This window comes from Xyrauchen texanus, chromosome 9 (assembly GCF_025860055.1).
Source record: "Xyrauchen texanus isolate HMW12.3.18 chromosome 9, RBS_HiC_50CHRs, whole genome shotgun sequence".
Classification (NCBI taxonomy): domain Eukaryota; kingdom Metazoa; phylum Chordata; class Actinopteri; order Cypriniformes; family Catostomidae; genus Xyrauchen; species Xyrauchen texanus.
The window spans coordinates 18,633,758-18,647,646 of NC_068284.1; the positions used below are offsets into that span (position 1 = coordinate 18,633,758).

General features: G+C 37.0%; 1 protein-coding gene across 1 annotated transcript; it reads right to left on the bottom strand.

Moving 5' to 3' along the window:
• Positions 1 to 254: 254 nt before the first annotated feature.
• LOC127649685 (probable flap endonuclease 1 homolog) lies at positions 255 to 10,709 on the bottom strand. The gene is made up of 11 exons (XM_052134922.1): positions 10,628 to 10,709; positions 10,303 to 10,378; positions 4,953 to 5,055; positions 3,679 to 3,733; positions 3,341 to 3,402; positions 3,088 to 3,224; positions 1,674 to 1,734; positions 1,394 to 1,525; positions 1,105 to 1,250; positions 768 to 909; positions 255 to 687 (listed from the first exon to the last, which is right to left on the bottom strand). The coding sequence occupies exons 1-11, from the start codon at positions 10,707 to 10,709 to the stop codon at positions 631 to 633; spliced, it is 1,053 nt and encodes a 350-aa protein (XP_051990882.1). The 3' UTR covers positions 255 to 630.
• Positions 10,710 to 13,889: the final 3,180 nt, after the last annotated feature.

A 13,889-nucleotide genomic window follows, 5' to 3' on the forward strand; every position in this document is an offset into this window, starting at 1 on the left:
ACTCAAAGGAACTTGACCAAATTGTAATATACAACCATGTAACAGTCCATGTCCAAAACAATACATAACTGGTAATACTATGGTTCTTTGATGAAGTATATACAATGGCACTGAGTAATCAGTTTATTCTGCACCATAATAATACATGGTAATCCAAGTAACTTGAAATAATGGAACATGTCTAAAAACACAGTATTATCATGGTTCCATGTCCAAAAAACATGGAAATACCATGATGCTTTTTTGTTTGTGGATCTAGGAAATTTAGAGAAATATACACAAACATAAATAACATTGTATATAGGCTATAACATATGTCAGACATACACGAGAAACACATATGACATTAAGAAAACAAGAGGCACAGTGTAGTTGTAGAAAAAAGGGGTATTTTACTGCAATCTAATACAGGTTCCCAAACATAAAAGTTGTTTCTTAATTGTGCATGATATAGACAAAAATGTCAAATATCTTCTCTTGGCACTGGTTTTACATTATTTTTGACAAAATCAAAATATTCAGTAGAGAAATTTAGCATCCAACACAGATCCATGCTAATCTTCATCATTAGAATCTGCCATTATATTTCTGACTGTACGGTTGAAGACATGGTTTAAGCGAAACTGTATTTTATTCAGTCTTTGATCGTTTTGTGCCACTGGATCTTCCAAATACTGCAGACTCAGCCTGGATAAGAAAGCCAAGAAAGTTTGTTAAACTGTTCAAGCAAGCAGTCCATTTACACAACTACTTAATTAACATCTGACCTTTCTTCTCCGTGTTGCAGGGAAAAATTCCTGAAGGCGTGACTGTCTATTTGGCCCCATCTTCTCATCCTCCTCTCTCAGTTTCCTTCTCTTCAAGAGAGACTCACGGAACTTCTTAATGCGTCCCCGCACTTTTTCTTCCCTTAAAAACAGTAAATAAGGTCACATATGCTAAACAAAGGTTAAATCCACACCTCGCAAATCTAAAAAGATTAAAAAAAATCCCTCAAGTCTCCCAGACAGAATCAAATAACATTGTGCATTCTCATACTTCTTCAACTCCAACTTGTTCAGGTCTTGACAGTCAAAGAATGCATCAGTAAATATCAAGACCTACTTCAAACAATTTTCCTTGCATAGGAACTGCACCAGGCCCTCTTCATCAGGCTCATTCCAAACCAGTACAGGGGTGTCAATTTGTGGCGTTTCAAAAAACAGCTTGCGGGCAGCCTTGTACTCCCAGTTTATAGGGATAGGGTGTGTCTTTAAGAATCAGAAACCGCAAGTTACTCAGGATTAGTCCTTAAGGATCAGTCCTTAATTGTTTACAGACTGTGAAACTTTGTCAGTGCTTGATTTCTCTGACGTATAACATTCTGTAAATCAGATCTTTTCTGAATAGGCACCTTTCTGTTGACGTGTTCCATCACACCCTCAATTGTATGATGCTCCTTTATAAGCTTCAGTGCTCGACTTGGTCCAAGGCCCCCAATCTTATCACAGTAGTCACAGCCCAGTAAGATACATAGGTCAACAAACTGTGTGAGAAAAACATAAGACAATGAAGCAAAATTTAAAACACATTTTCCTTACACCAAAGTCCTGTTCTTTTAACAAAACATGGTTGAGCCAATGTTATGTCTGGGTAGATGATAAAAAGATCTGACAAAAGACTGAATGTTTTACCTCTTTATGTGTCAGCTGTAAGGCTTCCAATAGCTTTAGTAAGGAGTACTCTGTCACCTCACTGTGAGATAAATGAAACAAGGACATACAAAATAATATTTTGTTGGTATTTTCATTTATAATTACACAAAAGAAGTCACTTATCCCTATGCGAGCACCACCATAGCCATCACTCCAATTAGTATGACAGAAAATGCCAATCCAAGAGTAGAAATCAAGTGCATGATTTGTGCCTTGTTTTAACTGTACATATACAGTACTGTATATGCCATAGTATTATATAGTTCAATATTACATAATATATATAATAATATAATATCTATCATAACATAATTACACATGTGTCGTGCTGGTAAAAAAGTATGGTGACAAACATGTTGTTCCCAAATCATTTTTTTGTGTCATTAGGAGGGCACATTACTGGCTCATATTAAAAGATGACAATATGATAAAAACAACAATAATAGTCATTATAAGTATTATTATTAATAGGATAATTTTGTTGCAACATGTAGATAAATCAAACTGTCTCACACCAGCTGTGAGTTTATGCTGGTTCAAATATGTCACCATTTATTAGATTGTATGGATCCTCATGGACCTTGCATTTACTATTTTGGACAATCGTGGAAAATAAAGTTAGCAATTTTAGTAATTGCATTTAAAAGAGCACTTTAATGTGATTCCACTTTAATCCTCCACTTTAAAGGAATAGAAAATTCTCTCTTGACATTTACTCACCCTCATGTGTATGACTTTCTTTCATCAGCAGAACACAAATAAAGATTTTGAGAAGAATATTTCAGCTCTGCAGGTCCATACAATGCAAGTGAACTTTGAATCAGAACTTTGAAGCTCTGAAATTCACATAAAGGCAGCATAAAAGTAATCCATTCAACCCCAGTGGTTAAATCCATGTCTTCTGAAGTGAATTGATTTGATTTTGGATGAGAAACAGATCAATATTTAATCCTTTTTACTATGACTCACCACTTTCACTTTCACATTCTTCTTTTGTATTTGATGATTCATAGTAAAAAGGACTTAAATATTGATCTGTTTCTCATCCACATCCAAACCAAATCACTTCTGAAGACATGGATTTCACCACTGGAGTCATATGGATTACTTTTATGGTGCCTTTATGTGCTTGCTGTATCAAAGTTCTGGTAACCATTCACTTTTTCAAAAAATGTTTTGACTGTGTTCAGCAAAAAAAAGAAAGTCATACACATCTGGGATGGCATGAGGGTGAGTAAATGAAGAGAGAATTTTCAATTTTGGGTGAACTATCCCTTTAAACTAAAACAATAACACTGCTTTTATTATTCAAATACATAGTCTCAGTTGTCTTATGCAATGGTCTTCTTCACAATCTATAATCAGAATCTGAAAGTCGATTTTTTTTCCTCACCTGTCTCTCTTTGCATTAAGCTGGCGTAGAAGAACAGTTCCCCCAAATGCCAGCGTATCCATGTCCTCTGAAGCTACAGCATTAACAGTGCCACTTTTAACCAAGTGGGCACAGAGTGCTTCTGCTTCTCCTGGAGCCTGAAATTCAAAATCACAAGAACCTTATGCATGTAGTAGTAAAACATTTAATCAAAACTGGAGAGAGGTTTTATTTGGATTGAGCTCAATTAATTAGGGAAAAGAAAAAGTCATACCATGATACATGGTACACCCATTAGCTGTAGCAGATGGTGACAGTCTTGAGTAAAGGATGAAACTGCAAAAGCATAGGCAGAATGTCATAGTCTTTAGCAAATTGGGAATATTGATGAGATTGGTGTTATTTTGTCATAAACCATACATAATCATAAGGTCTCTGTTTAAACACTAAAAAAAATATAATCTTAAGTAAAATTAGTTTAGTATGAGTTTCACAGTATGAGTTTGACAAGACCGAGTAGAATTGTTTTGGTGTGTGTGCTAAATTTGTAATTTAAATGTATTTACTTGGTAGACTCCTTAGCACAAAGTTTTGGCCAAACATTTATACTACCTGTGTTTAAACTTGGTGAGCTGCTCCAGCCTGTGCTTTTAGCTCTTTTCTCCAGCTACAGGAATAAAAATACATTGATATTTTAACCTATGTTTGTGTGAGAAATCTGTGACTTTTAAAGGTGCACGTAGTAAGTTTTTGTTCATGTCATCTTAGACTTAAACTAACATCATTCAAACACACTGGGCCTCATTCATGAAACACGAGCAGAACAAATTTTTGTGTAAATCGTTCATAAAGCCGTTCTGACATTCGTACTTTCAGTTGTTGGTTGGTACAAACTTTTTTTACACCTCCTCCCGACCATGTGTAAATCATGCACAAGACATCTGAATGTGTTGTGTTCTTTCAGCCAAACTGTCACGACTATGATAGAAGTGAAATTAAATAAGAAAAATTAACTAGTAACTAAATGAGTGAAGTTATCCTTAAAAAATAACATAAATTAGTAAAAAAAAAAAAGCTTAGTTTTCTTTTTAAACCATAGCCTATACTTATTTAGAAATGTTTCTTTGGCGCTTGCATTTATTTTTTCAGAGTATATTTTTCCCCAACTCTCCTTAACCAGCAGAAGTGCTTGATTTTTCTCTATAAAATGAATGCCCTCTAATGCCTTTGGACAGTTATTTTAATTGATCTGAGATGCTATTGTGCTTGTAAATCTAAATTTTACAATATGAATGCACTTCATTCCTAAACATTATTTAATTACTGTTCTGCATAGATGTTAACTAGTGAGTCTGGTGCATTCCTTATATGGCATATTCATGTGTGTGGATCATGATAATTGTGAATGATTGTAATTCACTAATACAGACATGATCGTTTACTAACAAATCGGGGGAGTACGAAGTGTTTGTGAATCTGGCAGAAAGTTTTCAGGAAGGTCCGTTTTATGAGCAAATTACTCAGAATTTACTAATATACATTATTTATGAAAGTTTCATGAATGAGGCCTAATAGTTTTAAGTAATGCATTTGTAGAAATTAACAATTTGCTGTCAGTCATGATTTATTTAATTCAAGAGTAAAAGTGTCCAATAATAGGGTGGTTATTGAGATAAAGTGAGTAGTATTCAGCTGATCATGTGACCCTAACATGATAATTATATGACTGGAGTCTTCATCTCATGTGAGTCATCACGATTATATACATATGTTTCAAAATAATAATGAATTTCTTTAAGAGTAAAACTTTTTTAATGAGAAAAATATTACTGGGTGCACCTTTAAGATTTTACTGGGACCTTTAAATTTGCTAGTGCACATCTCACCACAGCTCTCTTTTGATTGGGAGGCCTGCCATCGAATACAAAGACAGGCTTGATGTCATGCTCCAGGAAAGTAAGCGTGCGGTAAAACAGGCCTGTGAGAGGGCTGCAACATCAGATGCTCATAAATCACTGTAGAAAACCATCTATATACACTGATCAGACACAACATTAAAACCACCTGCCTAATATTGTGTAGGTCCCCCTTGTGCCACCAAAACAGTGCCAACCCTCATCTAGGACTTCTCGATTACGACTAAAAGCATAATCACGATTATTCTGGTCAATATTGAGATCACTATTATTTAACACGATTACTCATTGACTTTGGAAACATCATGCATTTATTGAACTTCAAAAAAAAAAATGTTAACAGTAGACTTCCTTGAACTTGAAATGTAAACTGCGCTCGGTAGGGGAGGAGTATTGTAATATGATAATTATTTTATGTTAATCCTCTGGGGTCTGAGGGTGTTTTGGGCCCTGGAGAAGTTTTGACATGCCTTGACATTTGTGCTTTTTTCAGTTGCTTAAAAACATATTAATGTCTAAAGTCTGATAACACTGTCTTCAGCACAAACTGGGCTACAATAATATGTGAGCAACATGTATGTACATGTTTGTATTTTTGAGAAAATAACGTTTATGCGTGGTTAAAAAATGTTAAGTCACTGAAATAAGGCCATATAACACATACTAAACATTTGTCCACAAGACTTTTGAGAACTGGATCTTGTAGCCTTGAGTTTTTGCTACAAAATGATGTGAAAACCATCCTGATTCATACAAAACAATATAGTAATTGAACTTTTGTGTGACAATTTTAGTGCTGAATGGTAATATGCGAGGAGGCGTGAATGATCATGAATATTGATGAGATTTACACCTGAGGACACAAAGACCACTCCTCTGGGCCTATCAATGAGGAATGTGACAGAGAGAGAATTAATGTGAGGAGACTTAATGATCAAAATCAAGTTTTAAGATAAAAGAAGTAATCTGACTATATATTTTCTTTACATAAAGACTTTACTTAATTTTAGACCTACACTACCATTAAAAGAAGTCTCTTCTGCTCACCAAGACTGCATTTATTTGATCCAAAATACATATGATAATATGCTGATTTTCTAATATGGGCATATTTAAAGTGCATTTTAACCTGAACAGATATTTGCAAGCACAAGCTATGCTGATGATAACGAGTCAGCATAAACACTAGTTAAAATATAATCTAACATTCATATTATTTTTATATCATATTACATATCATATTTATATCATACAGCATACAATGTAAATAACAACATTTACATGTAACTAAAACTTGCCTGTTAGGACATGTCAATACTTTGAATGTCAAATGTCAAACTTTGAATCCTGTCTGGAAACAGTCCCACTAGTAAAATATGTACATGTTTATATAAAATAGCATGTCAGCTAATGAAAACTAAATGACTTACTCGTTTGAAATTGTATCCTCTGCTGGATCAAGTCACTCTTCAAAATACAAACGTTCATCGGAGTCCCGCTCTTCTTCTCAGAAAAATGTTAACTCTTCCTTAATAGCCAAGAGTTTGATCGCCTGTGTATCGTTACAAGCACGCAGAAAAGTTGAGTTGTGTTGTGTTTACGTCAAATCTCGCAGTCGGGGGCGTGTACTTTTCCCTTGATCGCCTCAGCACATTAGCGTATGAATGGCGCGCTCTGCTGGTGGGTGGGATCACATTACAGATAATGAAGCTGTGCCAGGAAAACCGTACATCGCTTTGTTTCATACAGATTACATTGCAGGAGAATATTTGTTTTAAATTTGAATTGTTTTATTTAAAAGTAGACATTTTAAGCTTTCTTTAGACATATGTTTCATGTTTGTGTGAGAAGAATTCGCGGAGTTTAAGTTCATTTTAGTGACGTGTTTCTGAAATATGATCGTGAACACAGAGACTGCTGAAAGCTCAACCTTTTTATTTTATTTATTTAAAAAAAACCACAAGGTTTTGATGTTAATATGAGTGTACACAAAAAAAGAAGACCCTCTATAGTTTATAATCATGTATTGATTGTATTTATATGACCATAAATGACGGAGTATTTTAAGTCTATGTTGCTGCTATGTGAAAAAAAAACAGCAAAATGCGCCGGCGCGTTTGCCGACCCCAGAGGGTTAAATATGGTGGTCAAATAAAGAAAAGACTCCATTGCCATAATTTACAGCAGGGATGCTCACACTTCTATGGAATGAGATCTACCATGTACAATAAAGGCTTTCCGTTACTGCAGGAGCTTAGAGAGAGAGAGAAGGATCACGTGAGCTCTCCCATTGTCTCTCCTATTGGCTGTCGCTTCCGTTAGTCGCTCCAATGGATGGATGAAAAGATGGATGAAAGGCTAATTCTTGCAGTTAGAAATTTTCCAGTGCTCTATGATATGTCTCTACCCACGTACAAGGACATTTTTAAGAAAAATACTGCGTGGAAAGGTGTATCTGAGATCGCGGGGATTTTATGGACCCAGACAGACCGGCATTTGCATTTTCGCTGCAGATAAACAGCCGCTCTGGCAAACAGCACGCCTTGTTTCTCATTCATCTTTGATATAAAGCATTTTATGTACTGATTCCATTTATATTTAGTCTTTTCCCTCCAAAATGTTTGTTTTTAGTGGCAAGAAAAGAGATTCGCTGTCAACAGCAATGGAGTGGCATCCATGAATGTCATTTATAAACGTTACTAGGCAACCAGTAGTGGGAACACCCACTAACGACTTCACCGCCAGCCACTGCAGCGACAAAGTCGCTGGCAGTGTGTACGCACCTTTACTTTCAGCAGCAGAATAAGTATATTAACAATCTAATAAGTGACAAAGGCCTAGGCTATAACAAATACACGTTATAATCTAGCTGCAGCAAATGCGTGTGCCGCACCAGAGTGTTCATCAGCCAGGAGAAGATTCAATCTCTTCCCTGGGCACTTCACGCAACTCATAGACGTGGGGCTGACCACATAGAGAAATGCCAGTTTCTGAGTTTATTTTCATAACCCGCTTCCTTGTTATCTGAACTTTAAAGGATGCTTTAAAGATATAATGCCAGGACGTTTCATTCCAAAATGGAATGTGGCACAATAATCCTTTTATCTCGATTATCTTGTTTTCATAATTGAAAATAACATTTGAATAATCACCCAGCCCTACCCGCATCTCAGAATAGCGATGATATTCTTCTCACCACAATTGTAGAGAGTGGTTATCTGAGTTACCGTAGAGTTTGTCAGTTCAAACCAGTCTGTTATTCTCTGTTGATCTCTCTCATCAACAAGGTGTTTCCATCCACAGAACTGCCCCTCACTACATGTTTTTTGTTTCTGGCACCATTCTGAGTAAACTCTAGAGACTGTTGTGTGAGTAAATCCCAGGAGATCAGCAGCTGAAATACTCAAACCAGCCCGTCTGACACCAACAATCATGCAACAGTCCAAATGACTGAGATCACATTTTTTCCCATTCTAATCGTCAATGTTAATATTAACTGAAGCTCCTGACCCATATCTGCATGATTTTATGCACTGCTGCCACACGATTGACTGGTTAGATAATCGCATTGATGATTGTTGGTGCCAGACGGGCTGGTTTGAGTATTTCTGTAACTGCTGATCTCCTGGGATTTTCACACACAACAGTCTCTAGAGTTTACTCAGAATAAATAGAACAGAATCTCAGAATGATATTCTGAGATGGGAGTTGATGCTATTTTGGTGGCACGAGGGGGATCAACACAATATTAGGCAGGCAGTTTTAATGTTGTGACTGATTGGTGAATCAATATGTAGTATTTGTTTGTAGCTCACACTGACGTGCGGTCTGGGTAGGCAAACTAGGCACTGCCTACCCTGCCAAAATTCAAAAATAAAATGTTTATTAAATAATAAACTTGTATTTGTACTTTTACTTTTATTCTTGTGATTTATATATGCAATATGTGTGTTATTCCAATTGTTTAGACGTTATGATGACAAATGTAGCAGTTACGCATAATCAACTAAAAACAAATGGTAGAATAAGCAGTGCTTTTACGGTCCATTCATTGCAGGCGACAAGCGGAAAACCCATGTTGCGCATGCGCACTCGATCCTGTATTCTTTAACATGTACGGCAAAAAGCACAAATCTGCTGTGCCTTTTGACGTAAATATGTTATGCCCGTAATCATCTCCGTTACGTATCAGACATGGACCAATTCAAATCGAGATATTCCTGGACATTTGTGTAGCTAACGTCATCACACCACAGCTAGCGTACATGCCCCGCCAAATTCAAAATCAAAATGACAGCACCGGCCGTAATCACGGAATTAAGAATTTTTTCCAACTTCCAAGCTCGATTTTAATTCCAAATATGAGTTAATTGCAAGAGGGAGGTCTACGCCAGCCTTAGATGGACTAGTACAGCAAAAGGGCCCAAAAATTATCCGATCATTTCAAACTGATTGGTATGTAAGAAAAGATTGGCTATGTGGCTGTGCTAACAATCAGCGGCTGTACTGCTATCCCTGCCTGCTTCTTTCAACCAGTCAGACTGTTTGGACTTCAGCGGGATATTGTGATTTGAACAACCTGCCCGCAGCTTTAACCAAGCATGAAAAGTCGTCAGCTCACATCCAGTGTCAAATTACACTGAAAACCTTTGGAAAATCTCGGATCAACCTTGCACTTGACGAGCAAAGGAAGCTGAATATAACCTACCACAATGAAAAGGTAAAGGATTGTTGTATTGTATCTTCTGTTATAAAGATGAAGATTGCACATAAAAAAATAAGCACATAATGTTGTAAAAAATAAACAACTTATGTTCTGTTATATGTTCTGTGTTTTGACTACTGAATTTTGTATAATAATATCTAATGAAGATATATTAACAAAATCGTATATATTATATATAAAACATATATAAAATACATATACATTTCTTGATATGCCGCGCTTGTGCGTAACGTGCACTGTTTACGCGCTTGTGTGTGTGTGTGTGTGTCTGTGATAGAGAGAGAGAGAGAGAGAGAGAGAGAGAGAGAGTGAGTACACGATATGCATCCTGATTTTTACATTTCTTGATATGCCGCGCTTGTGCGTAACGTTCACTGTTATTACGTATTATTAGCTTAAACAATAAATCAGGTAATCTGGCTTTCATAACTCAGTGCCTAGCCTCTTTAAGACATCACCGCACGTCACTGGTAGCTCATAACATTTACAAAAGATAAAGAACACCGATTTTAATACAGCATATTTAAACAAAGCCATTGACTTAAGATTAGTTGATATGTGACTTTATATGTAGTTTTTGTATGTGGATTTCACCTTAGCTTCAGATGGCCGGGGACAGCTGAGCGAAACTGATTCACCACAATAGATGTATCCAGTGCGATTATTTTCCCTGGAACACAAAGATAAGGACCATTTAATTTAATTTGTTTTAATGTCTACTGCATGAATCAGCAAACAAATCTATATTAATTTAAGACAACTATCTTCTGACGTGTACTTTCGAGATGCATTTGTTTAAAGCTTGTAACGTAGTCATGTATCTCACTGATTTCTCTTTTTTCATGTTTGTGAATGTATTACTGGAAAACTTAGCTAAATTATCTGATTCGTTGCATTATAAACACTGCACTGATCTCACCAGTATAATCGCCGATCTCTTTGTTGCGCACAGACGTTGGCGCATCAAAACGGATTAAATGTGCCAATTTTGAGATCCCCATTTTAAATTACAGAGGACTGTATATCGTGATTGTAGGACTGTTGTTACTGTCCCTCATCATACGGCTACGTTTCCGCATGGTCCCAGTTCTCAGGTGATTGCTATGATAACGTGCAATTTGCAGAGCGCTGATAGGCCTACGCGACTACACGTCATAAACTCTCATTTCGCAAATGCTAACCAATTGCCCAGTTCGCTTGCTTTCCATCATGGTTACTACCTCAACCTAGAGTTGATATTTCTCTATTAAAAAAGGTTAGTTCAAGCAAAAGCATGTTTAGTATGCAAGCTTGTGTGAATACTGTGCTGCATGAGAGATATGGGTATTATGTACATGTATTCACAGATGGGTCAAAAAATCCAGAGAATGGAAAATCAAGCTGTGCATTTTACATTCCTGAACTAAAAATTAAGGTGTTTAAGAGAATAACTGATCATTTGTCAGTATATGCAGCAGAAATGATGGCAATCATGTTTGCATTACAATGGATAGAGGAAGTCAAACCCTTGAGAATACTAATTTGTTCAGATTCAAGAGCAGCATTGGAAAGTCTCAAAAGTGCGTCATCAAAATGTAGGGAGGATATTATGTTTGAAAGTTTGTTATCACTATATCGTGTAAATAGTCTGGGGATTGATGTTCAGTTTTTATGGATCCCAGCACATATTGGCATCCAAGGAAACGAGATGGCAGATTCTTTAGCTAAGGAAGGGTTAAAGATAAATCAGGTAGAAGTGGCAGGACCAATTAGCAAAGCAGAGATTAAATCATACGTACGAAGCAAAATTAAGATACAGTGGCAAAAATTATGGGATAATGGAAGTAAAGGAAGACATTTATTTAAAATACAGAAGAAGGTGGGGGAAGGAAAGACTCTGGGGAAGAACAGGAGAGAGCAGGGGATGATTAGCAGAATCAGGTTAGGTCACACAAGGTTAAATGCATCTCTGCACATAATAGGGAAGCATCCAACGGGAAAGTGTGAGATATGCAGTCAATCAGAAACTGTGGAACAAGTGCTGTTTGAGTGCACTAAATACTCAAATCAAAGACTGGCTCTAAGGAATGGACTGGAACATGAAGGAATCAAACAAATGGATATTACAAATATTTTCTCAAATAATTCCGGAAAGATGGTGCTTAAAATTGTGTCATCGTATCTACAACAAACTGGACTAAACATAAGGATTTAAACAAATGTAACTAAGATACAGGCGATAATGCTCCATATGGTTGCAAGTCGCCAGTAAAAACGAAGAAGAAGAAGAAGAAGAAGTTCGCTTGCTTAAGAGCGAAAATAGTTTGAATGTGAGAGATGGACAGATTACGAAGCTTATTTTTCTAAATGTTTTATGAGGCCAACCCGGCCTAAACTACGTGTTTGGTCTTTTTTGTGTACATTTAAACCTAATTTGGCTCAGTAAAGATGGAGCAGGGACTGGAGATGACAGCAATGATTCCTGCTTTGAAAGAGCTAGTCAGGTAACATGAATGGATGCAAACAGTGCTGGACATTCTCATCAGCAATATGATAGGTGTGCGTGAGAAACAGATCATTATTTAATACAAGTCAGTTTTTACCTTAAATTCTCCTCCCTGCCCATTAGGCGGCGATATGCACAAAGAATGCAAATCACCAAAAGCAAAAGAATAAGAATGTAAAAGTGGAAATTGATAGTAAAAAAATATCTTAAATATTTATCTGTTTCTCACCCACACCTATCATATTGCTTCTGAATACATGAATTTAACCACTGAAGTCTTATGGATTACTTTAAGTTGCCTTTATATGCTTTTGTAATTTCAAAAGTTTGGTCACCATTCACTTGCATTGTAAGGACCTTCAAAGCTGAAATATTCTTCTAAAAATCTTTGTTAGTGTTCAGCAGAATAAAGAAAGTCATACACATCTGGGATGGTGCATGAGGGTGAGTAAATGAGAGAATTAAAATTTGTGAGTAGAATTTAAGCAGAATGTTGTGGACTGACAGTTTCAGTCACAGTAATATTTGGTCTGTTTTCCACAGTGCTGATACGTTTAATTCAAGATCTAGTGCATACGAATCTCATGCTCAAACCATCTCCCCAATGGCCAGTGGTGGTGGAATGCTTCTCCATCACTTCTACAGAAGTGGGTGTTTACCTGACCCCGACCATCCTTCAGCTGTCCCCAAGTGCCTCTGCACAGGCATTGTTAGTAACTTCATTAACAGTTCTGACAGATGTTCTGCAATGTATCATTTTTCTAAGAGAAGTGGGCATCTTTGGGATAATACTTGTCTGATATTGTCTAATGGGAGCCCAAAGCTCAACGCAGTGTCCATGGTGCTTTTAACTTGCATTGTGCCTCTGGGAGGTTTCCCTGAAGACCATTCACAGCCATTTTTCTCAGTTTATTTACATCTTCTGGAGTGCTTCTTTCAGATCTCAGTGTCTACGCCAGAGAATTCTAGAGTCCCTCACAATTTGTTTTCCAGCCAGAGGAAGGTGCTCGTGGCAAGTTTCAGAGAGTTCTCCTAAACATGCTGATGGAGAGGCTTGAGAAACTGGTGGTCGGTGAGACTCTTGAGCAGCTGCAGGTGAAGGCTACACCTTATGATGTCTTCTGCTTCATCCTGAAGTTTTTTCCTCCTGGATACAAGTGTGCAGTGCAGATCCGAAAAGAGAGAGTCACAGCAATTTGCAAAGGTTTGATTCAGACCATTGGAACTCAGGGACAGCAGGAGGTAATGACTTAATGAACTGTCAATCTGACTGTGTGCATCCATCTACAATGTGACTTCATTTATTATATTAAATACTTTCTGGGATTTCACAACAGCACTGCAATGTTGTGTGGAAGGCTGCACCTGCTGTGTGAGTCTAACTCAGAAAAGCTGCAAAGCACAGAAGCTGGAGGAGCCAAAAATCCTGAGCCCAAACTCAAATGGGAAGCCCGCTTACTCATGGCCCAGAACTCATTCAGTGCCAAGGAGCCAGTCCTAGCTCTGCGAACAGCTCTGCTCAACCTCAGCAAGGGGTAAGAGCATGTTACATAGGTAGATTATTCTATTCCTTTGCCCATTTCAGTAGAATGCACAGAAAGTTTATGTGGAAATTAGCTAGTTTCTGTGTGTGCATTCACTGAATCTGGCTTTTGTGTTCTCAGTGTATTTTCTTTTTTTCTGAATCATTCTGAAT